This window comes from Oryx dammah, unplaced genomic scaffold (assembly GCF_014754425.2).
Source record: "Oryx dammah isolate SB20612 unplaced genomic scaffold, SCBI_Odam_1.1 HiC_scaffold_19, whole genome shotgun sequence".
Classification (NCBI taxonomy): domain Eukaryota; kingdom Metazoa; phylum Chordata; class Mammalia; order Artiodactyla; family Bovidae; genus Oryx; species Oryx dammah.
The window spans coordinates 36,825,554-36,845,983 of record NW_024070203.1 but is presented as its reverse complement, the minus strand read 5'-3'; the positions used below and the strand labels follow the sequence as shown (position 1 = coordinate 36,845,983).

At 42.0% G+C, this 20,430-nt stretch overlaps 1 protein-coding gene across 1 annotated transcript in view; it reads left to right on the top strand.

The window, feature by feature from the left end:
* The first annotated feature begins 249 nt into the window (after positions 1 to 249).
* NSMAF (neutral sphingomyelinase activation associated factor) overlaps positions 250 to 20,430 on the top strand; it is a 65,936-nt gene continuing 45,755 nt past the window's right edge. The window contains exons 1-2 of the mRNA XM_040261266.1: positions 250 to 432; positions 19,147 to 19,236. Of these exons, the coding sequence (XP_040117200.1) occupies positions 374 to 432; positions 19,147 to 19,236 (149 nt within the window). The 5' untranslated portion in view covers positions 250 to 373. The remainder of the gene's footprint in view (positions 433 to 19,146; positions 19,237 to 20,430) is intronic.

Sequence of the window (20,430 nt, the reverse complement as noted above, 5' to 3'; positions counted from 1 at the left end):
CAAATGTTATTTAGAACCTCCGTGGCCCACATGCTGACTTAGTTCAAGGTGGGCTTCCGTTTTTATGCGGAAAAGCAGTGAAATGGAGCCGCGGGGCGGCGGTTTGAGGCGGAGGGCCGGACCCCAGGCCGGGCCCTGGGTCCCGGGCGCCTCGGGCGAGCGCCCGCCCCTCCTCCGACCTGAGTCACGGCCGAGGCCCCACGCGGCGGGGATGCGGCGCTGAGCGCGGGCTCGGGACGCCAGGCCGCAGGCGCGCTCTCCTCGTGGGGCCCGCAGGCCCGCTGTGCCCGGCCCGCCTCCCGGGTTCCCGACCTCTCGGCCGGCGGCGGCGCCGCGGAACCGGAGCTGGAGCCGCGCGCCCCGCCCGCCCTCCATGGCGTTCACCCGGAAGAGGCAGCGCGAGCAGCAGCTGCAGCTCTACTCCAGGGAGAGGTGAGCGCCCGCCGGGGAGCGCAGAGGCCGGGCCGCCGCCGGGACCGCGGGGCAGGAGCGGCGCCGGGCTGGGCCCATCCCGCGCCCGAGCCCCAAGCCCGGGCGGCCACGCGGGTCCCGCCGCCGCGGCCCGGCTCACCCGGAAGGGGTCAGGGGTCGGGGGTGGGTGGGAGCGGGGTGTAAGCGGGCTCGGCGGGCCCGCTCCCCCCGGTCCCGGGCATCGGGTCCCCGCACTCGGTCCCCGGCTGTTCGCTCGGGCGACACCGCGCAGGTTGGCGACCACCCGCCCGCGGGGCAGACGCAGGTGCTCCCATCCCAAGTTCGGCCCCAAAGCATACGCCCGGGCCGGTCTCTGCCCTCCTGGGCCGGGAGAGAGCCTCAAAGATCGGCCTTATTCAGAGAAAAGCTGGGGTCCAGCCCCCCACCCCCAGACTTCCTCCGCCGAGCAGTGGACCTTCTTATGAGTGCATGTGAAAGCGCATCCCGGGGGGATTCGGGGTCTCGCGGACGGAGGCTGAAATGGTCTCAGAGCAGTTAGGATTCAGAGTTTCTGATCCTCAGTTTCTCCAAGGGAAGCCCTTTATAAGCTCACTTCTGCTGTAAGTCAGTTTCCAGTGTATTTTGTATTACTGAAACAGCTTGCTGGTCCTCAGATCTGTGGTCCCAGGTGCCGACAGAAACTGGGAATGAATCATTTTACACGTATTTTGGTTGTGGAGCCAGTTATCTCGGAGTGCTGCCAGCTTGTCACGTTGTGTGATCAGGGGAGACCCACAAAACAGATTATATATGAAATACAAGTGCAGGCGTTAAGGGTTGCCTGTTCTTGCAGCATCCATGCTTCTTTTTATAGAGATTAACTGGATCCGGTGTACCCATTCATACCTCTTTCCAGTCGCTAATACTGGCCTCTGCCAGGGTGTCCAGAGGCTGAAATAATATTTTCCACTGTAGAGAAGAAGACATACTAAAAGCTGTATCTTGGATGGGGCTTCCAAGAACGATTTTGGTGGCATCATTAGGTTTTATCCACAGAAAGGCTTGTTTATTGAATAATAATAACTGGATCCTCAATAAAGGAACTCACTCTCATAAGAGGCTGTTCTGACTTCCCCTTTGAATGCTTGTTTCATGTGGAGACAGCTTGAATAGTTTCTTTGTTCAGTGCCAACTACATTAAGACTGGGTATTCTGTATTAAATAGATGAATGTTCAAATTTACATTGTAAGAACTTTGAAACACTTGAATTGCCATCGTGTTCTATGATCTAAGAGTCATTTGTAACAATTCCAGGGGCCTCTTTGATATACAGGGAAACCTGTTTTCTGCCAGTTACTTCCATGGCAGTAATTTGTGTTTAATTTGGTTAGCTGGTACAGCTCTGCAGTGTCACACAAATCTTTAAAGTCTGCACTGGCATTTCTCTGTATAATCTGCTCTGTTGCTATCCATTGATCACACAGCATGACAGGTTAGCTGCGCTCTCTGTAGCTTTCACAACCAAAATACTTATTATTCATTAGTCAGGAGGTGGCAGCTGTTCTTGAGCATCGGTAATCTGAAAAAGTCAATGCCACATTTTTTTCACTTGCCTCTTAAACTTACCAACTACCTAAATTCTCTAGTGCTCTGCTCTGTGGCTTTGCAACCTTGGATTGATGGGCACACTAACCAGGATGGTTTCTTAGAATAGGAGATTGAAGGACAGGAATATCTCACAATCAAGCAGTCTTTTTCTAAATCTTGGAATTCTTTCTGAAAGACGGGAGTGTCTTAAACCAACTTTACTGAACTACTGATTTACTTATGGCTGTACAGATTTTCTTAGCTTATCTCTTTGTAGCAATAAACACCATTTAGCAAGATGATTGATAGAGGTCATTGACTTGGACACACCCAAGAGAACTGTTACTTTCCTTGGAGCTGTTTCAGAGGTCACTCCTGAAAAGTCCTTACTCTTCAGAGTTGCGATTTCTTAGGTCCCTCTGATGCTGCTTAAGAGAGTTTGCTGCTGCTGCTGCTAAGTCGCTTCAGTCGTGTCCGACTCTGTGTGACCCCATAGACGGCAGCCCACCAGGCTCCCACCATCCCTGGGATTCTCCAGGCAAGAACACTGGAGTGGGTTGCTATTGCCTTCTCCAGTGCATGAAAGTGAAAAGTGAAAGGGAAGTTGCTCAGTCGTGTCCGACTCTTAGCGAGCCTATAGACTGCAGCCCACCAGGCTCCTCTGTCCCTGGGATTTTCCAGGCAAGAGTACTAGAGTGGGGTGCCATTGCCTTCTCCATAAGAGTTTAGGTTGCTGCTATTCAGCTACTCAATAATGACCCAGAAAGGGGAAACTTGAAGTTAGTTTTTATTTCTCTTAGTATAAAGTTAATGCTGATACAAATAGAGAAAGTGGTATTTCTACAAAAGTAGAAGCAGAGAGGCAGTTGGGAAATTCTTAGATTGGTGGCTTCGACCAATGTGATGGCAGAAGAAATGGAGAAAAGTGGACGGATTCTAGATGGTTTTAGGAGGTAGAATTGATAGGCCTTGTTGGGATGGTCTGCAGGTGGGAGGTAACAGAGGGAGAATTCTAGCTTAGGGTTGTCTGATAAAATACAGGACGCCCAGTTAAACTTGAATTTCAGGTGAACAGTGAAAAATCTTCTAGTATGTCACATGTGATATGTGGCACATATTTGTACTAAAAAATTTTTGTAACTTATCTGAAGTTCCAACTTAACTAGTTGTCCTGTATTTTTACTTGCTAAACAGCAGTCCCACTCTCAGGGTTCTGGTTTAAACAGCTGCAGAGTGGTATCAATATTGATGATGCTTTAAAGTAAAACTTTGGGTAGTTTTCACTATTAGAAAACAAAGAGCTAATTGGCTATTCAAATTAAATACTCTGTTCTTCTGGTTAAGACTTAGATGGAAGAAACCATATTGATCTCACTGGTGTTCTGAAATGCCTTTTGCACGTGTTAATGAAGATAAATGTAAAAATCTAAAGACAGTTCACGTCTTGGAATTGTTGGGAATGGTAGATGTGTACAGTGGGTTAACATACGAGGGAATTCTACAAACTACTGCTATTTAGATATTTCTGTTTCAGGAGTTCAGTTCAGTCGCTCACTTGTGTCCGACTCTTTGTGACCCCATGAACCACAGCATGCCAGCCCTCCCTGTCCATCACCAACTCCCGGAGTTTACCCAAACCCATGTCCATTGAGTCGGTGATGCCATCCAACCATCTCATCCTCTGTCGTCCCCTTCTCCTCCTGCCCTCAATCTTTCCCAGTATCAGGGTCTTTTCAAATGAGTCAGCTCTTTGCATCAGGTGGCCAAACTATTGGAGTTTCAGCTTCAAGATCAGTCCTACCAATGAACACCCAGGACTGATCTCCTTTAGGATGGAGTAAGCTAATTGTTACATATTTTTTATCTTCAGGTCTAGGAGTGGTGTGGTGGGACCACAGCTGTTTTCTTTTAAGGTGATAGAGAAACGGAGACAGTTGAGGCTTTTCCCTACTGGGAGAGAGTCAGTTTTCTGTCTACAGTTTCAGAACACATTACTTAGCTGTGGCTTGAAAGCTGTCCTTCCAGGCTAAAACACGACGATCATGAATACTATATTGGGCTCACAAATTACATTCATCATTCTACAGGCATATCTCAGACTTCAGCTTTGCTTCAAACATTCTATCTGTGCATAATTCTCTTGGTTATGCTAATGTTAAATTTCGTGCCTGATATACAATCTTTCACTTAATATGTTTGCCAATTGTGTCTGTATTTGTTATACTAAAAATAATTGCTGAGAGGGAAAACTGATTTGTTATAGTCTGGTTTAATCATTCGTTTTAAAGACTGTTCATCCTGTTCCTTTCATACCTCTGTGGAGTTTGCCAGGTGTCAAAAATAAACTCAGAATCAGCACTCAATTAGCTGCCAGGAACACTGATGGGCTGACAGAAATTGACATAACTATGATGTAAAGAAATAGGATTTATTTTTCTTACATAACCAAAACACAGAGTAAAAATAAATGTTGCAAATTTTTTGATTAACTTAAAATTTACACTGGCTTTACTGGAAATACCTGTCACCTTATTCCCTTATTACTGTCTCAAATTAACTTCCTCCAAAGTGGCTACCATTTAAAAAGACACCAGAAATCTACACACAAATGGATTTTTAGTGTGTTTGCTATGTGTTTTTTAAAATAATGTAAAATGGAAATGATCATTTAATGAATTCGTTGCTTGTTTTTTTCCTAAATACTGTTTTGATATCATTTTTTACTCATCAGATATTTAACATTTCCAACTGATGGATTTTGAAATTATCTTTTAATTTGTTTATCTGTGCTCAGTGAATAAGGTCTGTATAATAGTTTGAAATTTTGTATTATAACAATATGTAGTCAGTTTTCACAAATGTTCAATAAGATGTTGATAGATTTATATTAATATTGTTACAATATCCTGTATATGTATTAACATTAAGCTTATTAATTGTTTAGACCTTTTATTTCCTTAATGAATTTTTTTTTCTGATTGAGAGAGGGTTCATGATGCTAACTTCACTTTGTATTTCTATCAACTTCACTGTAACTATTTTCAGGGTATGTTATTAAGTCTATTTAACCTTAGAATTGATGTCTTCTTAGCAAATTAAATTTTTCATCAACATACAGTGAACTTCTGGTAATAATTTTTTTCTATTTTGTCTGATATTAATATAGCTATATTTTCTTTGGGTTGTTTGCATTATATATGTTTTCATTCTTTTACTTCCAACTTTTCTTATCCTTAGATTTTAAGCTCATTTCTTACAGTTTGTAGTTGAACTTTTTATTCTTTCTGATATTTCTTCACAGATTGGCCCACTTTTGTTAGTATTGCAGATATATTTGGAATCATTTTTACTTTTTTATTTTATCTTATTTTTTCCTTTTCTTGGATTAACTAGCAAGATCCCCTTGTTCCCTTTCATTTTTCCTGAAGAATGTGGAAGCTATATATTGTTTCTGGTTTTTCTAGTGCTTTTTCTTGAAATTTTAACGTTTATGTTTAACTTAAGGTCTGCCAAAGCCTTTGACTGTGTGGATCACAATAAACTGTGGAAAATTCTGAAAGAGATGGGAATACCAGACCACCTGGCCTACCTCTTGAGAAACCTATATGCAGGTCAGGAAGCAACAGTTAGAACTGAACATGGAACAACAGACTGGTTTCAAATAGGAAAAGGAGTATGTCAAGGCTGTATATTGTCACCCTGCTTATTTAACTTCTATGCAGAGTACATCATGAGAAACTCTAGGCTGGAAGAAGCACAAGCTGGAATCAGGATTGCCAGGAGAAATATCAATAAGCTCAGATATGCAGATGACACCACCCTTATGGCAGAAAGTGAAGAAGAACTAAAGAGCCTTTTGATGAAAGTAAAACAGGAGAGTGAAAAAGTTGGCTTCAAACTCAACATTCAGAAAACTAAGATCACTGAGCGACTGAACTGAACTAAGGTCTGAGGCCAATCATTCTCTTTACCCTCCTTCCTAACAGTATAAGGACCTTGGGACATTTAGCTCCTTTTGTCCCATTTTAAATTATAGTCTGTTATTGTCCAGTATTTGCAGTCTGTATTTTAATCAGACAGTGTCACTGTCTCATTAATACGTGTATAGTTTACGTGCATATTTTTCATTGTCTTGACATTCCTTCTTGCATGTATCTTCCCTACAGAATTTTCTCTCTCCTGAAGAATGTTTTTGAGAAGTTCCCCTGATGGGGGTCTGATGATAGTAAACTACGTTTGTTTTTGTCTGCCTGAACATGTCCCTATATGGCCCTTGTTTTGAAAATCAATTTTGCTGGTTGTTAAATTCTCTCAGCATTTTGAAGATCCTGTAATATGCATGTGACTTGTTGGAGTAACATTGGATGGGGGAGGGAAGACCCAGCAAAGTACAGATAGATCAGTAACCTGTGTGCCCTGCCCTCCGGGTGTGGCTCTTAGCCCCCAGCAGGGTCAGGCTTCACACTTCAGGAAGAGCCTGGGCCCCATGGGGTGACCGAGGGCCAGGATACAGAGGGGTTCTTATGCTGTGATGGAGCCTTGCTCTCCAGGTCCCATGCAACTTTTGGGGCCGTGGGTTGGCCTGGCCCCTCCCCTGGCTTGCTCAGGGGCTGTGTCAGCCTGGAACTTGAGTCTGCATGACACAGTGGATGAGGGCAGGGTTCGTGTGTCTGTAAACATGGTTGGGGGCTTGCCAGCACTTTCTCTGGCATGATTAAGACACTGGGGTCCAAGCCTTGTTGACCCAGACTGTTGCCAGTAACACAAGACCAGAACAGGTTTCCATGGAGCTTTGCAGGGGGCCACCTTCTATTTGGGGAGATTAGCCTGCAACACACCCCTGTTGTTCACGTCTCATTATTTGTTAGGAATCTGCCCTTTCTCTGGCTGCTTGTAAGGTCTTTTCTTTACTGTTTTGCTGTTTGCATGCCTAGACACTTCCTTCAGTTCATCTCTGCTAGTTGGGGCTCCTCAAGCTGGAATAGTTTTGGAAAATTTGTAGCTAAATCTTCGGCTCAGGGAATATTGCTACTCGTTAAGCCCCTAATCTCTCATAACAGCTGTTTAATATGTATCTTGATTTTTCTGTGTTGCATGTAGGTTATTTAAATCCATCTTACAACTTTTTCACTAGTTGCCTAATTTGCACTAAGGTTTTAATTTCACTTTTTTTTTTTCTTCTGTTTTTGGCTTCCCTGTGTGGCTTATGGGATCTTAGTTCCCCAAACAGTGGTTGAACTCAGGCCCTCGGCGGTAAAAGTGCCGAGTCCTAACCACTGGACACCCAAAGAATTCCCTAATTTCACTTACTATATTTGTAAATTCCTAATTTCATTTGGTTCACTCACAGTTGCCTTGGTCATTTTTTATAAACGTCTGATCTTTTGTGTTTTTGATGTCCTATTTCTTTTAACTTATTCTTGTAATGATTGGGCTTCCCTGGTGGCTCAGATGTTAAATGAAGTCGCTCAGTGGTGTCTGACTCTGCGACCCCATGGACTGTAGCCTACCAGGCTGCTTGGTCTATGGGATTTTCCAGGCAAGAGTACTGGAGGGATCGAACCCAGATCTCCTGCATTGTAGGCAGACGCTTTACCGTCTGAGCTACCCATCAGATGGTAAAGAATCTGCCTATAATGCAGGAGACCCAGGTTCAATCTCTGGCTTATAAAGTTCCCCTGGAGAAGGAAATGGCAACCTACTCCAGTGTTCTTGCCTGGGAAATTCCATGAACAGAGGAACCTGGTGGGCTACAATCCATGGGGTTGCAGAGTCAGACACGACTGAGAAACTACTCTTGTAATGATCAGATGCAGAAAATAAACTAACCGTAGACTTTACAGGTTTGATGAGTGGTCTGCTGCTTGTACTGACCTTCATTCAGTCATTTTACTTCTTCATTTGTTTAATGGTTTTTGATGGTGGCCTCTTTGAATTTATTCTTGGAGATTTCAGTTTAATGAGTGTTTTTCCCAGCAAGTGTTTGCATGTGTATGTGCCTGGGATTGGGGGAGAGACAACACTGGTTTGCTCTGAGTATTATTGGGCTAAGTAGGTAGTATTAATTCTAACCCTAATGTGTGTTAAGGCAGGCTTGTAGTCTCAGGCTATAAAGGAGACTTACATTGTTCCCTGCCCAGGGCCAAGGTCCTGCCATATCCCTCTGGGAAGGTAGGGTGGGTGGTTTTTTTTATTTTCATCCTCAGTTCAGTTCAGTCACTCAGTTGTGTCCAACTCTTTGCGACCCTGTGAACTGCAGCACGCCAGGCTTCTCTGTCCAGGCTTCCCACTAGCTCCCAGAGCTTGCTCAAACTCATGTCCATCAAGTTGGTGATGCCATCCAACCATCTCATCCTCTCTCATCCCCTTCTCCTCCCGCCTTTAATCTTTCCCAGCATCAGGGTCTTTTCAAATGAGTCAGTTCTTCACATCAGGTGGACAAAGTATTGGAGTTTGAGCTTCAGCATCAGTCCTTCCAATGAATATTCAGGACTGATTTCCTTTAGGATGGACTGGTTGGATCTCCTTGCAGTCCAAGGGACTCTCAAGAGCCTTCTCCAAAACCACAGTTCAAAAGCATCAATTCTTCTGTGCTGAACTTTCTTTATAATCCAACTCTCACATCCATACAAACTACTGGAAAAACCATAGCCTTGACTAGACGGACCTTTGTTGGCCAAGTAATATCTCTGCTTTTTAATATGCTCTCTAGGTTGGTCATAGGTTTTCTTCTAAGGGGCAAGCGTCTTTTAATTTCATGGCTGCAATCACCATCTGCAGTGATTTTGGAGCCCCCCCAAAATAGTCTCTCATTGTTTTCATGGCAAACAAATAGGGAAACAATTGAGTGATGCGACCGGATGCCATGATCTTAGTTTTTTGAATGTTGAATTTTAAGCCAGCATTTTCACTCTCCTCTTTCACTTTCATCAAGAGGCTCTTTAGTTCCTCTTCATTTCTGCCATAAGGGTGGCATCATCTGCGTATCTGAGGTTTTTGATATTTCTTCTGGCAGTCTTGATTCCAGCTTGTGCTCCATTGAGCCTGGCATTTTGCATGATGTACTCTACATATAAGTTAAATAAGCAGGGTGACAATATGCAGCCTTGACGTACTCCTTTCCCAATTTGGAACCAGTCTGTTGTTCCGTGTCTGGTTCTAACTGTTGCTTCTTGACCTACATACAGATTTCTCAGGAGGCAGGTAAGGTGGTCTGGTATTCCCATTTCTTGAAGAATTTTCCACAGTTGGTTGTGATCTACACAGTAAATGCTTTCACATAATCAATAAAGCAGATGTTTTTCTGGTATTCTCTTGCTTTTTCTGTGATCCAACAGATGTTCACCCTTATAGGCTGTTACTTTAGGGATCCTAGCTTTTTGTGCTCCTTCCATCTCCCCATCTCAGTCGCCTCCTGAATTCAGGCTCTGCTGCTCAGACAGTTGGGAAAACCCTCCTCCAGTGACTTGCTGACTTCTTGGTTTCTCTCTTCCAAGACCTTCCCTTACTTTTCCATCACCTCAGCCAAGCATGCGAAGTTTTCAGTAATCCAGCAGTTTTAGAGGCTGTGTATTGAGATTGTTTCTTTGGAAATTTAATCTGCCACGATGCCCAAATTCCTGCTGATCCTTTAAACCCAAGTTTATTTTATTAATCTATAAACCCACTGGTACTTCCCTGGTGGCTCAGCCACTGGTTAAGAAAGGACTTTTGAGGTCATCTAAGCTATAGCTCCCTGCCCGTCACTTTATAGTTGGAAGCCTGAGAAAGCAAAGTGGTTTGACCAAGAGTCCAGTAGCCAAGACATGGCTGTGCTGAGCCTAAAACAGATGTCCTCTAATCCAGCCCGGCCCCCTTTCCACCGCAGCATGCTGCTCCTGTTTTACATCCTGGGTCAGTGCTTGTTTTGATGGTATCTTTGACATTTAGAACAATTCAGGAATGCTCCAAGCCTGGTTCATGGAGACTTAGTACCTTGTTACACTAAGTGTGGTCTGTGGCTATCCCATCAGCTCTGTCCAGGAGCCTGTTAGCAAATGCAGAATCTCAGGCTCCTATTAGATCTTCTGCATCAGAATCTGCATGTTAACAAGATCCCCGGGTAATTAAAGCATGAGAAGCCCTGCTGGAGATAACAGTAATCAAGCATTCATCTGGACTTCCTATTGTTTGTTCCTTCAAACTGTCTCTACCTTTATCCTCTTGATGGTGTAGAGAGCCCTCCTGGAAGCCTGCTCCCAGGGCTGTGACTCTTGGTGAAGAAACTGAAAGACCTTGAGAAACACAGGTTTAGTGCTCATTCTAGATTAGACAGATTATTTATAAACCGAAGAGGAAGTTGTCACCCATCTGCAGCATAAACTCACTGTGAAGTCATCCATTGCTAATCTAATCTCTTTGGACAGAGTTCTGACTGGTGGGTTGGGAAAATGGAGTAGATTCAGTTCAGCTGAATTTTGGCAGAGAGTAAGCTGTCCTTTTGTGTTAATAGCAGAACTGAGAAAGGAGAAATTGACGTTCACAGAGTTAGGTGGAGTAAGATTCATTTTTTCAGAGGTTGCTGTCAAATGTACATTATTGGGGCACATTTCTAACAGTGGGCCACAGAACTGTGTTCTCACCCTTGTCCGTTCAGCACTTTCTTCATTCTATTCCTTTCATTCATTTCATTCCCTGTGGTGGAATCACAGAGCCCTAACCATCATCAGGGAGTTCCCCTTAATTTCATATCTCGTTTCAGAGGCCATTTTAAGAAATGCTCAAGTTAGTTAAACCAGCTCTCCAGATAGGTAGGGGGGCCCTACAGTCTGGCTAAATCCAGATTGTGTTGAAGTATTCAGAGTAAAGATGCAGATAGAGGACAGCCAGCCGTGAACACACTCCTAACGTGAGCTGGCACATTTTCCCTTCTCTCAGTCTCCTCAGCATCTCCAACCTAGAAAATCGACTGACTGGCAAAACCTTCGGGCTCCATTCTAAATACTGTTTGTCAGTGAAGTGTTGAACGGTCACTGAGCGGCTGTGAGCGCAGCCTTGGCTCTGAGGGCTGCCCGCAGTGAGCTTGTTTTACAATTGTCGGTTAAGTGTTGAGCAAGATGCTTTATGAGAATGGGCCAGAATCTTTTTCAGGAAAGTTCAGTTGCCAAATGAGTCAATTTATCTACAGAAAATGCCACTACAGCTCTGTAAACATGGGTTGAACTAAGGAATACCCAGGGTCTCCTAAAGAAAGAATTTATAGTCTGTTATACTGATATAACACTAATGGCTGAGATCATAAAATTATAAAAGGGTTTTTAGGTTCTTTTTAAATTGTGGAAACTTTTACTCCATGGAATGCAGTTTGAAAATCATTGTTCAAAACACAGTGTAAATTTATGATAATTTTTACATACAGAAATTCTCAAGCAGGTATAATTGAACATTTCAGTAAAAAGGAAAAAACTCTGAAAGGTTTCTTAATCCTTTAACTTTGAATAATGTGATTTAGTTATATTCCTTCATTATGTGTTGTACATTTCTTACAAAATAGGCATATTGGTACATTATGGAGGATATAAATTATTTACCAAAATAATGCCTTTAGTTCTGTAGTACCTGATGTGATATTTTGATTGGCCAAAAAAACCCACATACTTCAACAAAATAAAAAAAAAATTTAACCCTTTTATTAAAAAAGCACCTAAGAGTTACTATTTTTTACTTAAGTATTTATGGTTTTAAGTCACAGTATAGTAGTATTAAGTATGTTCACGTGGTGTGTGGCAAATCTCTAGAACTTTCAGTTCAGTTCAGTCGCTGAGTCGCGTCCAACTCTTTGCGACCCCATGAATCGCAGCATGCCAGGCCTCCCTGTCCATCACCAACTCCCGGAGTTCACCCAAACTCATCTCTGGAACTTTCAAATCTTGCAAAACTGAAGCTCTATCCTTCCCCCAGCTCCTGGCAACCACCATTTTGTTTTCTCTTAGTAAGAGTTTGACTATGTTAGATTCTTAGATAAGTGGAACAATGTGGTATTTGTCTTTTGGGAACTGATCTATTTCACCTGGAGCAGTGCCTTCAAGGTTCCTGCATGTTGTAGCATGTGACAAGACTTCCTCCTTTTTTTTTTTAAGGCTGAAAAATATTTTACTGTATGTGTATGCCTCATTTTCTTTACCCATCCATCAACAGATACTTAGATTGCTTCTGTTTCTTAGCTGTTGTGAATAACGCTGCAGTGAACATGGATATGCAAATATCTCTGATACATTTTCAGTGCTTGGGATATATATTCATAAGTGTGACTGTTGGGTCATAGGGTAGTTCTTTTTTTATTTTTTAAATGTTATTGGAATATAGTTGGCTTACAGTGTTGTATTAGTTTCAAGTGTACAGCTAAGTGATTCAATTATGTATAAAGATATCTTCCTTCTTTTTCAGATTCTTTTCCCATATAGGTTACTGAGTAGAGTTCCTGTGCTATATGTCAGGTCCTTGTTGGTTATCTATTTTCTATATAGTTGTGTGTATGTTAATCCCAAGCTCCCAGCCAGCCTTTCCCCTTTGGTTACCATAAGCTTGTTTTCAAAATCTGAGTGTCTGTTCCTACTTTGTAAATAAGTTTATTTATATCAGTTTAAGAAACTAAATTCCACATATGATTCATATGATATTTGTCTTTCTCTTTCTGACTTTGTGTGATAGTCTCTAGGTCCGTCCATGTTGCTGCAAATGGCATTTTTTCTTTTTTATGGCTGATTTATGTTCCACTGTATATATGTACCAGATCTTCTTTATCCATTCTTCTTATTGATGGATGTTCAGGTTGCTTCTATGTCTTGGCTGTTGTAAATAGTGCTGCGATGAACATTGGTGTGTGTGTATCTTTTCAATTAGTTTTCTCCAGATATATTTCCAGGCATGGTATTGCTGGGTCTTATAGATCGAGTGCCTGATGAACTATGGACAGAGGTTTGTGACATTGTACAGGAGACAGGGATCAAGACCATCCCCTTGGAAAAGAAATGCAAAAAAAGCAAAATGGCTGTCTGAGGAGGCCTTACAAATAGCTGTGAAAAGAAGAGAAGTGAAAAGAAAAGGAGAAAAGGAAAGATACAAGCATCTGAATGCAGAGTTCCAAAAAACAGCAAGAAGAGATAAGAAAGCCTTCCTCAGCGATCAATGCAAAGAAATAGAGGAAAACAACAGAATGGGAAAGACTAGAGATCTCTTCAAGAAAATTAGAGACACCAAAGGAACATTTCATGCGAAGATGGGCTTGATAAAGGACAGAAATGGTATGGACCTAACAGAATCAGAAGATATTAAGAAGAGGTGGCAAGAATACACAGAAGAACTATAAAAAAAGATCTTCATGACCAAGATAATCATGATGGTGTGATCACTAACCTAGAGCCAGACATCCTGGAATGTGAAGTCAAATGGGCCTTAGAAAGCATCACTATGAACAAAGCTAGTGGAGGATGGAATTCCAGTAGAGCTATTTCAAATCCTGAAAGATGATGCTGTGAAAGTGGTCCACTCAATATGCCAGCAAATTTGGAAAACTCAGCAGTGGCCACAGGACTGGAAAAGGTCAGTTTTCATTCCAATCCCAAAGAAAGGCAATGCCAAAGAATGCTCAAACAATAGCACAGTTACACTCATCTCACACGCTAATAAAGTAATGCTCAAAATTCTCCAAGCGAGGCTTCAGCAATACATGAAACATGAACTTCCAGATGTTCAGGCTGGTTTTAGAAAAGGCAGAGGAACCAGAGATCAAATTGCCAACATCCACTGGATCATGGAAAAAGCAAGAGAGTTCCAGAAAAACATCTATTTCTGCTTTACTGACTATGCCAAAGCCTTTGACTGTGTGGATCACAATAAACTGTGGAAAATTCTGAAAGAGATGGAAATACCAGACCACCTGACCTGCCTCTTGAGAAACCTATATGCAGGTCAGGAAGCAACAGTTAGAACTGGACATGGACCAACAGACTGGTTCCAAATAGGAAAAGGAGTACGTCAAGGCTGTATATTGTCACCCTGCTTATTTAACTTCTATGCAGAGTACATCATGAGAAACGCTGGTCTGGAAGAAGCACAGGCTGGAATCAAGATTGTCAGGAGAAATATCAATAACCTCAGACATGCAGATGACACCACCCTTATGGCAGAAGGTGAAGAGGAACTCAAAAGCCTCTTGATGAAAGTGAAAGAGGAGAGTGAAAAAGTTGGCTTAAAGCTCAACATTCAAAAAATGAAGATCAAGGCATCTGGTCCCATCACTTCATGGGAAATAGATGGGGAAACAGTGGAAACAGTGTCAGACTTTATTTTTCTGGCCTCCAAAATCACTGCAGATGGTGACTGCAGCCATGAAATTAAAAGACGCTTAGTCCTTGGAGGAAAAGTTATGACCAACCTAGAGAGCATATTCAAAAGCAGAGACATTACTTTGCCAACAAAGGTCCGTCTAGTCAAGGCTAGGTTTTTTCCAGTGGTCATGTATGGATGTGAGAGTTGGACTGTGAAGAAAGCTGAGTGCTGAAGAATTGATGCTTTTGAACTGTGGTGTTGGAGAAGACTCTTGAGAGTCCCTTGGACTGCAAGGAGATCCAACCAGTCCATTCTGAGGGAGATCAGCCCTGGGATTTCTTTGGAAGGAATGATGCTGAAGCTGAAACTCCAGTACTTTGGCCACCTCATGTGAAGAGTTGACTCATTGGAAAAGACTCTTGATGCTGAGAGGGATTGGGGGCAGGAGGAGAAGGGGACGACAGAGGATGAGATAGTTGGATGGCATCACTGACTCGATGGACATGAGTCTGAGTGAACTCCGGGAGTTGGTGATGGACAGGGAGGCCTGGGGTGCTGTGATTCATGGGGTCGCAAAGAGTCGGACATGACTGAGCGACTGAACTGAACTGATGGTAGTTCTATTTTTCGTTTTGTAAGGAACTTCCATACTGTTCTCCGTAGTAGTAGCACCAGTTTACATTCCCACCAACAGTGCAGGAGGGTTCCCTTTTCTCCACACTTTCTCTCCTGCATTTGTTGTCTATAGACGTTTTGATGATGGCCATTCTGAGCCACGTGAGGTGATAACCTCATCGTGCTTTTAATTCTGGCTCTAGGCATGGAGCATTAAAAGCCAAGCCTTTTAATGAATAGGAGTCGATAAACATATCCTGGTTGCTAGAGCAATTAGATGACTTGGAAGGACTAAAGAGTAGCTAAAGAAGCAGGTGGAGAAGGAAGTGGCAACCCACTGCAGTATTCTTGGCTGGGAAATTCCATGGACAGAGGAGCCTGGTGGGCTACAGTCTGTGGGGTCACAAAGAGTCAGACATGACTGAGTGACTAAACAACAACGGAGAAGCAGGTGGTGAGAGATGCGTGAATCTGTGGGGCTGTGAAGGAGGAGACGGGTCATCTGCCCACCAGAGGGAACCTGGGTATGATAGTTGTAGCTTTAATTTTTTGAGGAAGCTCTGTACTGTTTTCCAGAGCAGCTACATCATTTCACAATTCCACCAGAATTTCTCCACATCCTCAGCAATGTTTGTTGTTTTGTAATAATGTATGAGATTTTGATTTGCAGTGTCCTGATGATTAGTGATGTTCAATATCTTTTTTATACACTTTCTGGCTATTTGCATATCTTTGGACAAGTGTCTATTTAAGACCTTTGCCCGTTTTTTAGTTTAATTTTTGTTGAGTTGTAGCAGTTCTTTCATGTACTGAAGAAGGAAATAGCAACCCACTTCAGTGTTCTTGCCTGGAGAATCCCAGGGGTGGGGGATCCTGGTGGGCTGCCGTCTGTGGGGTCACACAGAGTTGGACATGACTGAGGTGACTTAGCAGCAGCAGCGGCAGCAGTTCTTTATATGTTCTCAATATTAACTCATTATGAGATACATGGTTTGCAAATATTCTCTCCAGTTTCGTAGGTTGCCTTCTCACTTTGTTAATATTTGGGTCTTAGTTGCAGCACGTGAAATCTAGTTCCCTGGATTGAACCCAGGCCCCCTGCATTGAGAGCATGGAGTCTTAGCCACTGGACCACCAGGGAAATCCCTCCATCTCACTTTGTTGATTGTTTTCTTTGCTGCAGAGTAGTAGGCATACTTCCGTGTCATACAAGTCGGATGTGGTCACACTTATCTGTTTTTGCTTTTGTTGTGCTTGCTGTGTCATGGCCACGAAATCATTGCCAAATCCAGTGTCATGAAGCTTTCCCCTTATTTTTTCTCCTGGAGCTTTATAGTTTCAGGTCTTAAAATTAGGTCTTTAATTCATTTTGAGTTAATTTTTATATATATTATGAAGGGTTCAGGATTGTTCTTTTGTATGTCAATACCCAGATTTCCATTTGTTGAAGAGACAGTTCTTTCCCTATTGTGTGACTTTGGGTCCCTTGTCGAAGATCCGATCATACTAGAATATTTCTGAGCTCTCCATTCTGTTCCTTTGGTCTACATGTCAGCACCACATTGTTTAAATACTGTAGCTTTGTAATATCTTTTGATACAGGCACTGTGAGACTTCCAGCTTTGTTTTTTATTCTCAATTATTTTAGCTTTCTGATTCTGTATGAATTTTAGGATTTTTCTTTTCTATTTCTGCAGTAATGCCATTGAGAGTTTGCTAGGGATAACACTGAATATATAGATTGCTTTGGATGGTATATACATTTTAACAATATTATGCTTTGGCTAGTATGACATTTTAACAATATTAAAGATACAATTATATCTTATTTCTATGGAAGAGCTGGCTGTTTATGAAGGCTACTTGTGCTACATAGCAACAAAATTATGCCATTGTCTTATTGACAAATACTTTATTTTATCCTCACTCTAAGAGAAGTGGGGAGATGAAGGAGAAGGAGGAAGGGTTGCCTAGCTCCAGCCCAAGCAAAGCATTTCAGCTAATTAAGATATTAATACAAGCTAAAGATAAAGGGCAAGGTACTTAGTAACTATCTCTCTGATTTGTACCTTTCTGGAAATTATCTGATGCATCAAAGGATATTCCTAACAATCCTAACTTTTGTGATTGTATTGAAATTCACAGTAGGTACTAATAGTGAGCATTTTACACTGAGCTCTGGCAGTTTAGCCTATGATTAATTCTTGTTCATGGATTTTACAGTGTAGAACAGGCCAATAAAAGTTGCCTGTTGTGATGGTAGAGCTGGTTCCTGCTGTCATTATTTTTAGTTTATGAGTTATTTTTCTGTTGGTTCAAAACTTTTAAGTGAGCCATATCTTGGTTTATGGATATAATTTCTTCTTTGTAAGGATATTAATTATAGTCTTTGGACCTTTTTTTCTGTACACGTTTTTAGTCCTTCAAGTTGTGTTCTTCTGCTTGCTTGGTCTATTTCTTTAGCACTGGAAGCTGGTAATCCTGAGGTGTCTTATATTTAAAGGTGAAGCATGTAATTGTTGTGGGCAGGCCTCTTCTGCTGGGCTTGAGTGTGGGATGATCTTTCAAATGCTGGTAGCCATGGGTCTTTTCTCTAGCACTACTTTTCTCCAAAGATAATCCACCAGACTGCTACTTGGAGTGTGATATGTCTTCCTGATTTTTGTGTAACCACCTTCTTCTCATGCTCTGCACTGTGCTTAATGTCTAGTTTGGAGCCTCCTGTTTAATTTTGTTATTGAAAAACTGTGTCAGGAGAACTACCAGGGGAGGAATCTGGGTGACTAGCCTCATTTGGACTTTCAGCATCACCTTGACTTCATCCCTGCCTTCTTGCTGCCTTATTCCTGCAGTCGTGGAACTTCTGGTTTTCTCCTGACTGGGCCTTCTCTGGAGGCATCTGCTCTTCTGGTTTCTGATCACTGCTAATTCCTCCATCTACTGTCTGTTCACTTTCACTGTCTTGCTCACAAACTTACTGTTATTTCTCACTTGCTTGTATGCCTCTCCAGTTTTCTTTAGTCTATGGCTTTTTACTATTTAAATAATACTTTTGTTTACATTGTGTTGTTTCCAGAGGGAGCAGAAATGAACCATACATATTTATTCTGCTGTATTTAATCTAGAGGTCTATTCTGCCGTATTTAATCTAGATGTCTTTCCCTCTTACACAGGAACTTCAAGACCCAGCTTAAGTGCCACGTTTTTCATGAAAACCTCTCCCTCCCTGTAACTCTGGGTGCTATCTGTGTTTCCAGGTTCTTACCACAAAACCAAACAGTTGCTTCTAGTTCTTTGCCATGTGTTTCCTTCTGTAGCCATACAACTAAATAATACTTTTCTTTAATGCTTTGTTTTTAAAAAAGCACTTGAAACTTTAGAAGGAACTATTTTTCACTCCCATTCAGTTTCAACTTGCTTAGTTTATCTATGACATAGTCATTGTGTGCAAGCATTGGGTTGGTTGGTGTGTGAGTCAGTCATGTCTGACTCTTTGCAACCCCGTGGGCTACAGCATGCCAGGCTTCCCTGACCTTCACCATCTCCCAGAGTTTGCTCAAACTCATGTCCACTGAGTTGGTGATGCCATCCAACCATCCTATCCTCTGTCGTCCCCTTCTTTTCCTGCCCTCAATCTTTCCCAGCATCAGGGTCTTTTCCAGGGAGTACAGGGGAATATCTAAAGATCTGTCTCTCAGAGGCTGTGGTCTTGTGAGAGTAGCAAGAGGCACTCGCCCACGCACGAGCCATGACACCGGTGTGGTGTGTGTGCAGGCGCAGTCACAGGGGACAGAGGACAAGAACCATTAGGTGGGAAGGCTCCAAGCTTTGTTCAGGCAAGAATAAGTTTTGTTTATTGAAATTTGGGGTTTCTGTAAAGAAATAATAGATCCACTTGGTAAACAGATTTGGAGAAGGAAATAGCAACCCACTCCAGTATTATTGCTTGGGAAATTCCATGGAGAGAGGAGCCTAGTGGGCTACAGTCCATGGGATCACAGAGAGTCAGAGGTGACTTACTGACTGAGCAACAAAACGGTTTTATTTTTGGCATAGCTAGACAGGTCTTTCTGGATGGAGAGGCATGTCTGGCATATAATACACACTTAATAAGTATTTTTTGATGTAATAGATGGAAAAGCACTTTGGGAACACATGTAAAATATTCTGCTTTCTTAATATGTTAAAAAAATTAATCTGACATTTTTTTCTCCCAAATGTAGATTTTCCTTGCTCCTGCTTAACTTGGAGGAGTACTACTTTGAACAGCACACGGCTCATCACATTCAGCACAAGGGCAGCCAGAAGGAAAGGTAAGGAGGAGTTTTATATCTCTGCAGACTTACAGACTTTTCTGTTGTCTGTTTTAAAATTAAATGTATGATCATACAGTTTTTCCCTTCTTTTATATTGGGAAACTAATGAGAAGAAAGGGATTTATAAATCCAACCTATGGATTGTCATAACTTAAGATATTTTCTAAAGCTGAAAGTGAAAGTTGCTCAGTTGTGTCCGACTCTTTGCACCTCCGTGGACTATAGAGTCCATGGAATTCTCCAGGCCAGAATATTGGAGTGGGTAGATTTATCCTTCTCCAGGGGATCTTCCAAACCCAGGAATCGAATTGGGGTCTCCTGTATTGCAAGCAAATTCTTTACCAATTGAGTTATCAGGGAAGCCCTTTCTAAAGCTAAATGTGTACTAATTCTTCAAAGGTTGTGTCTGGTTCTTAAATCCACCCGATGGGGCCCTGATTCATTCCATCACTTTTTTCTTGCATCCCTTTTGTCCTTGTGTGCTCAATTATTTGGGTTATGGTATTTTAGAGTAATGATCATAAAACATCAGTGCATGTGGTGTAAAAATCAGTACTTTCAAATGAATAATTTGATTTGAGCTAGAAGCAAAATCTCTAGAAGCAAAATTCTCTGTATTTTAATTATTATTGTTTATTACTGTAAAAGTAGATTCTTTGGCCACAGTGTTTGAAAGCTATTTGCAAAAGTATATAATGAAGTGTTTTGTTTTTGTTTTTTTTTTAATTTATTTAAAATGCCAACTTTGAATTAACTAAAATGTATCTGTTAATTCTCTTGGTTTGTCACTTAACAACTATGGGCTACAATTTAGAACATGCTTTAGAATTAGATAAACACTTTACTTTTTACCATTTTAAAAATGAAATATCCTTTAATCCTGAAAGGATCAAAACCATGTTCAGTTCAGTCCAGTTGCTCAGTCGTGTCCAACTCTTTGTGACCCCATGGACTGCAGCACGCCAGGCTTCCCTGTCCAACACCAACTCCTAGAGTTTACTCAGTGAGTCAGTGATGCCATCCAACCATCTCATTCTGTTGTCTCCTTCTCCTCCTGCCTTCAATCTTTCTCAGCATCAGGGTCTCTTCAAATGAGTCAGTTCTTCACATCAGGTGGCCAAAAGTATTGGAGTTTCAGCTTCAGCATCAGTCCTTCCAATGAATATCCAGGACTGATTTCTTTTAGGATGG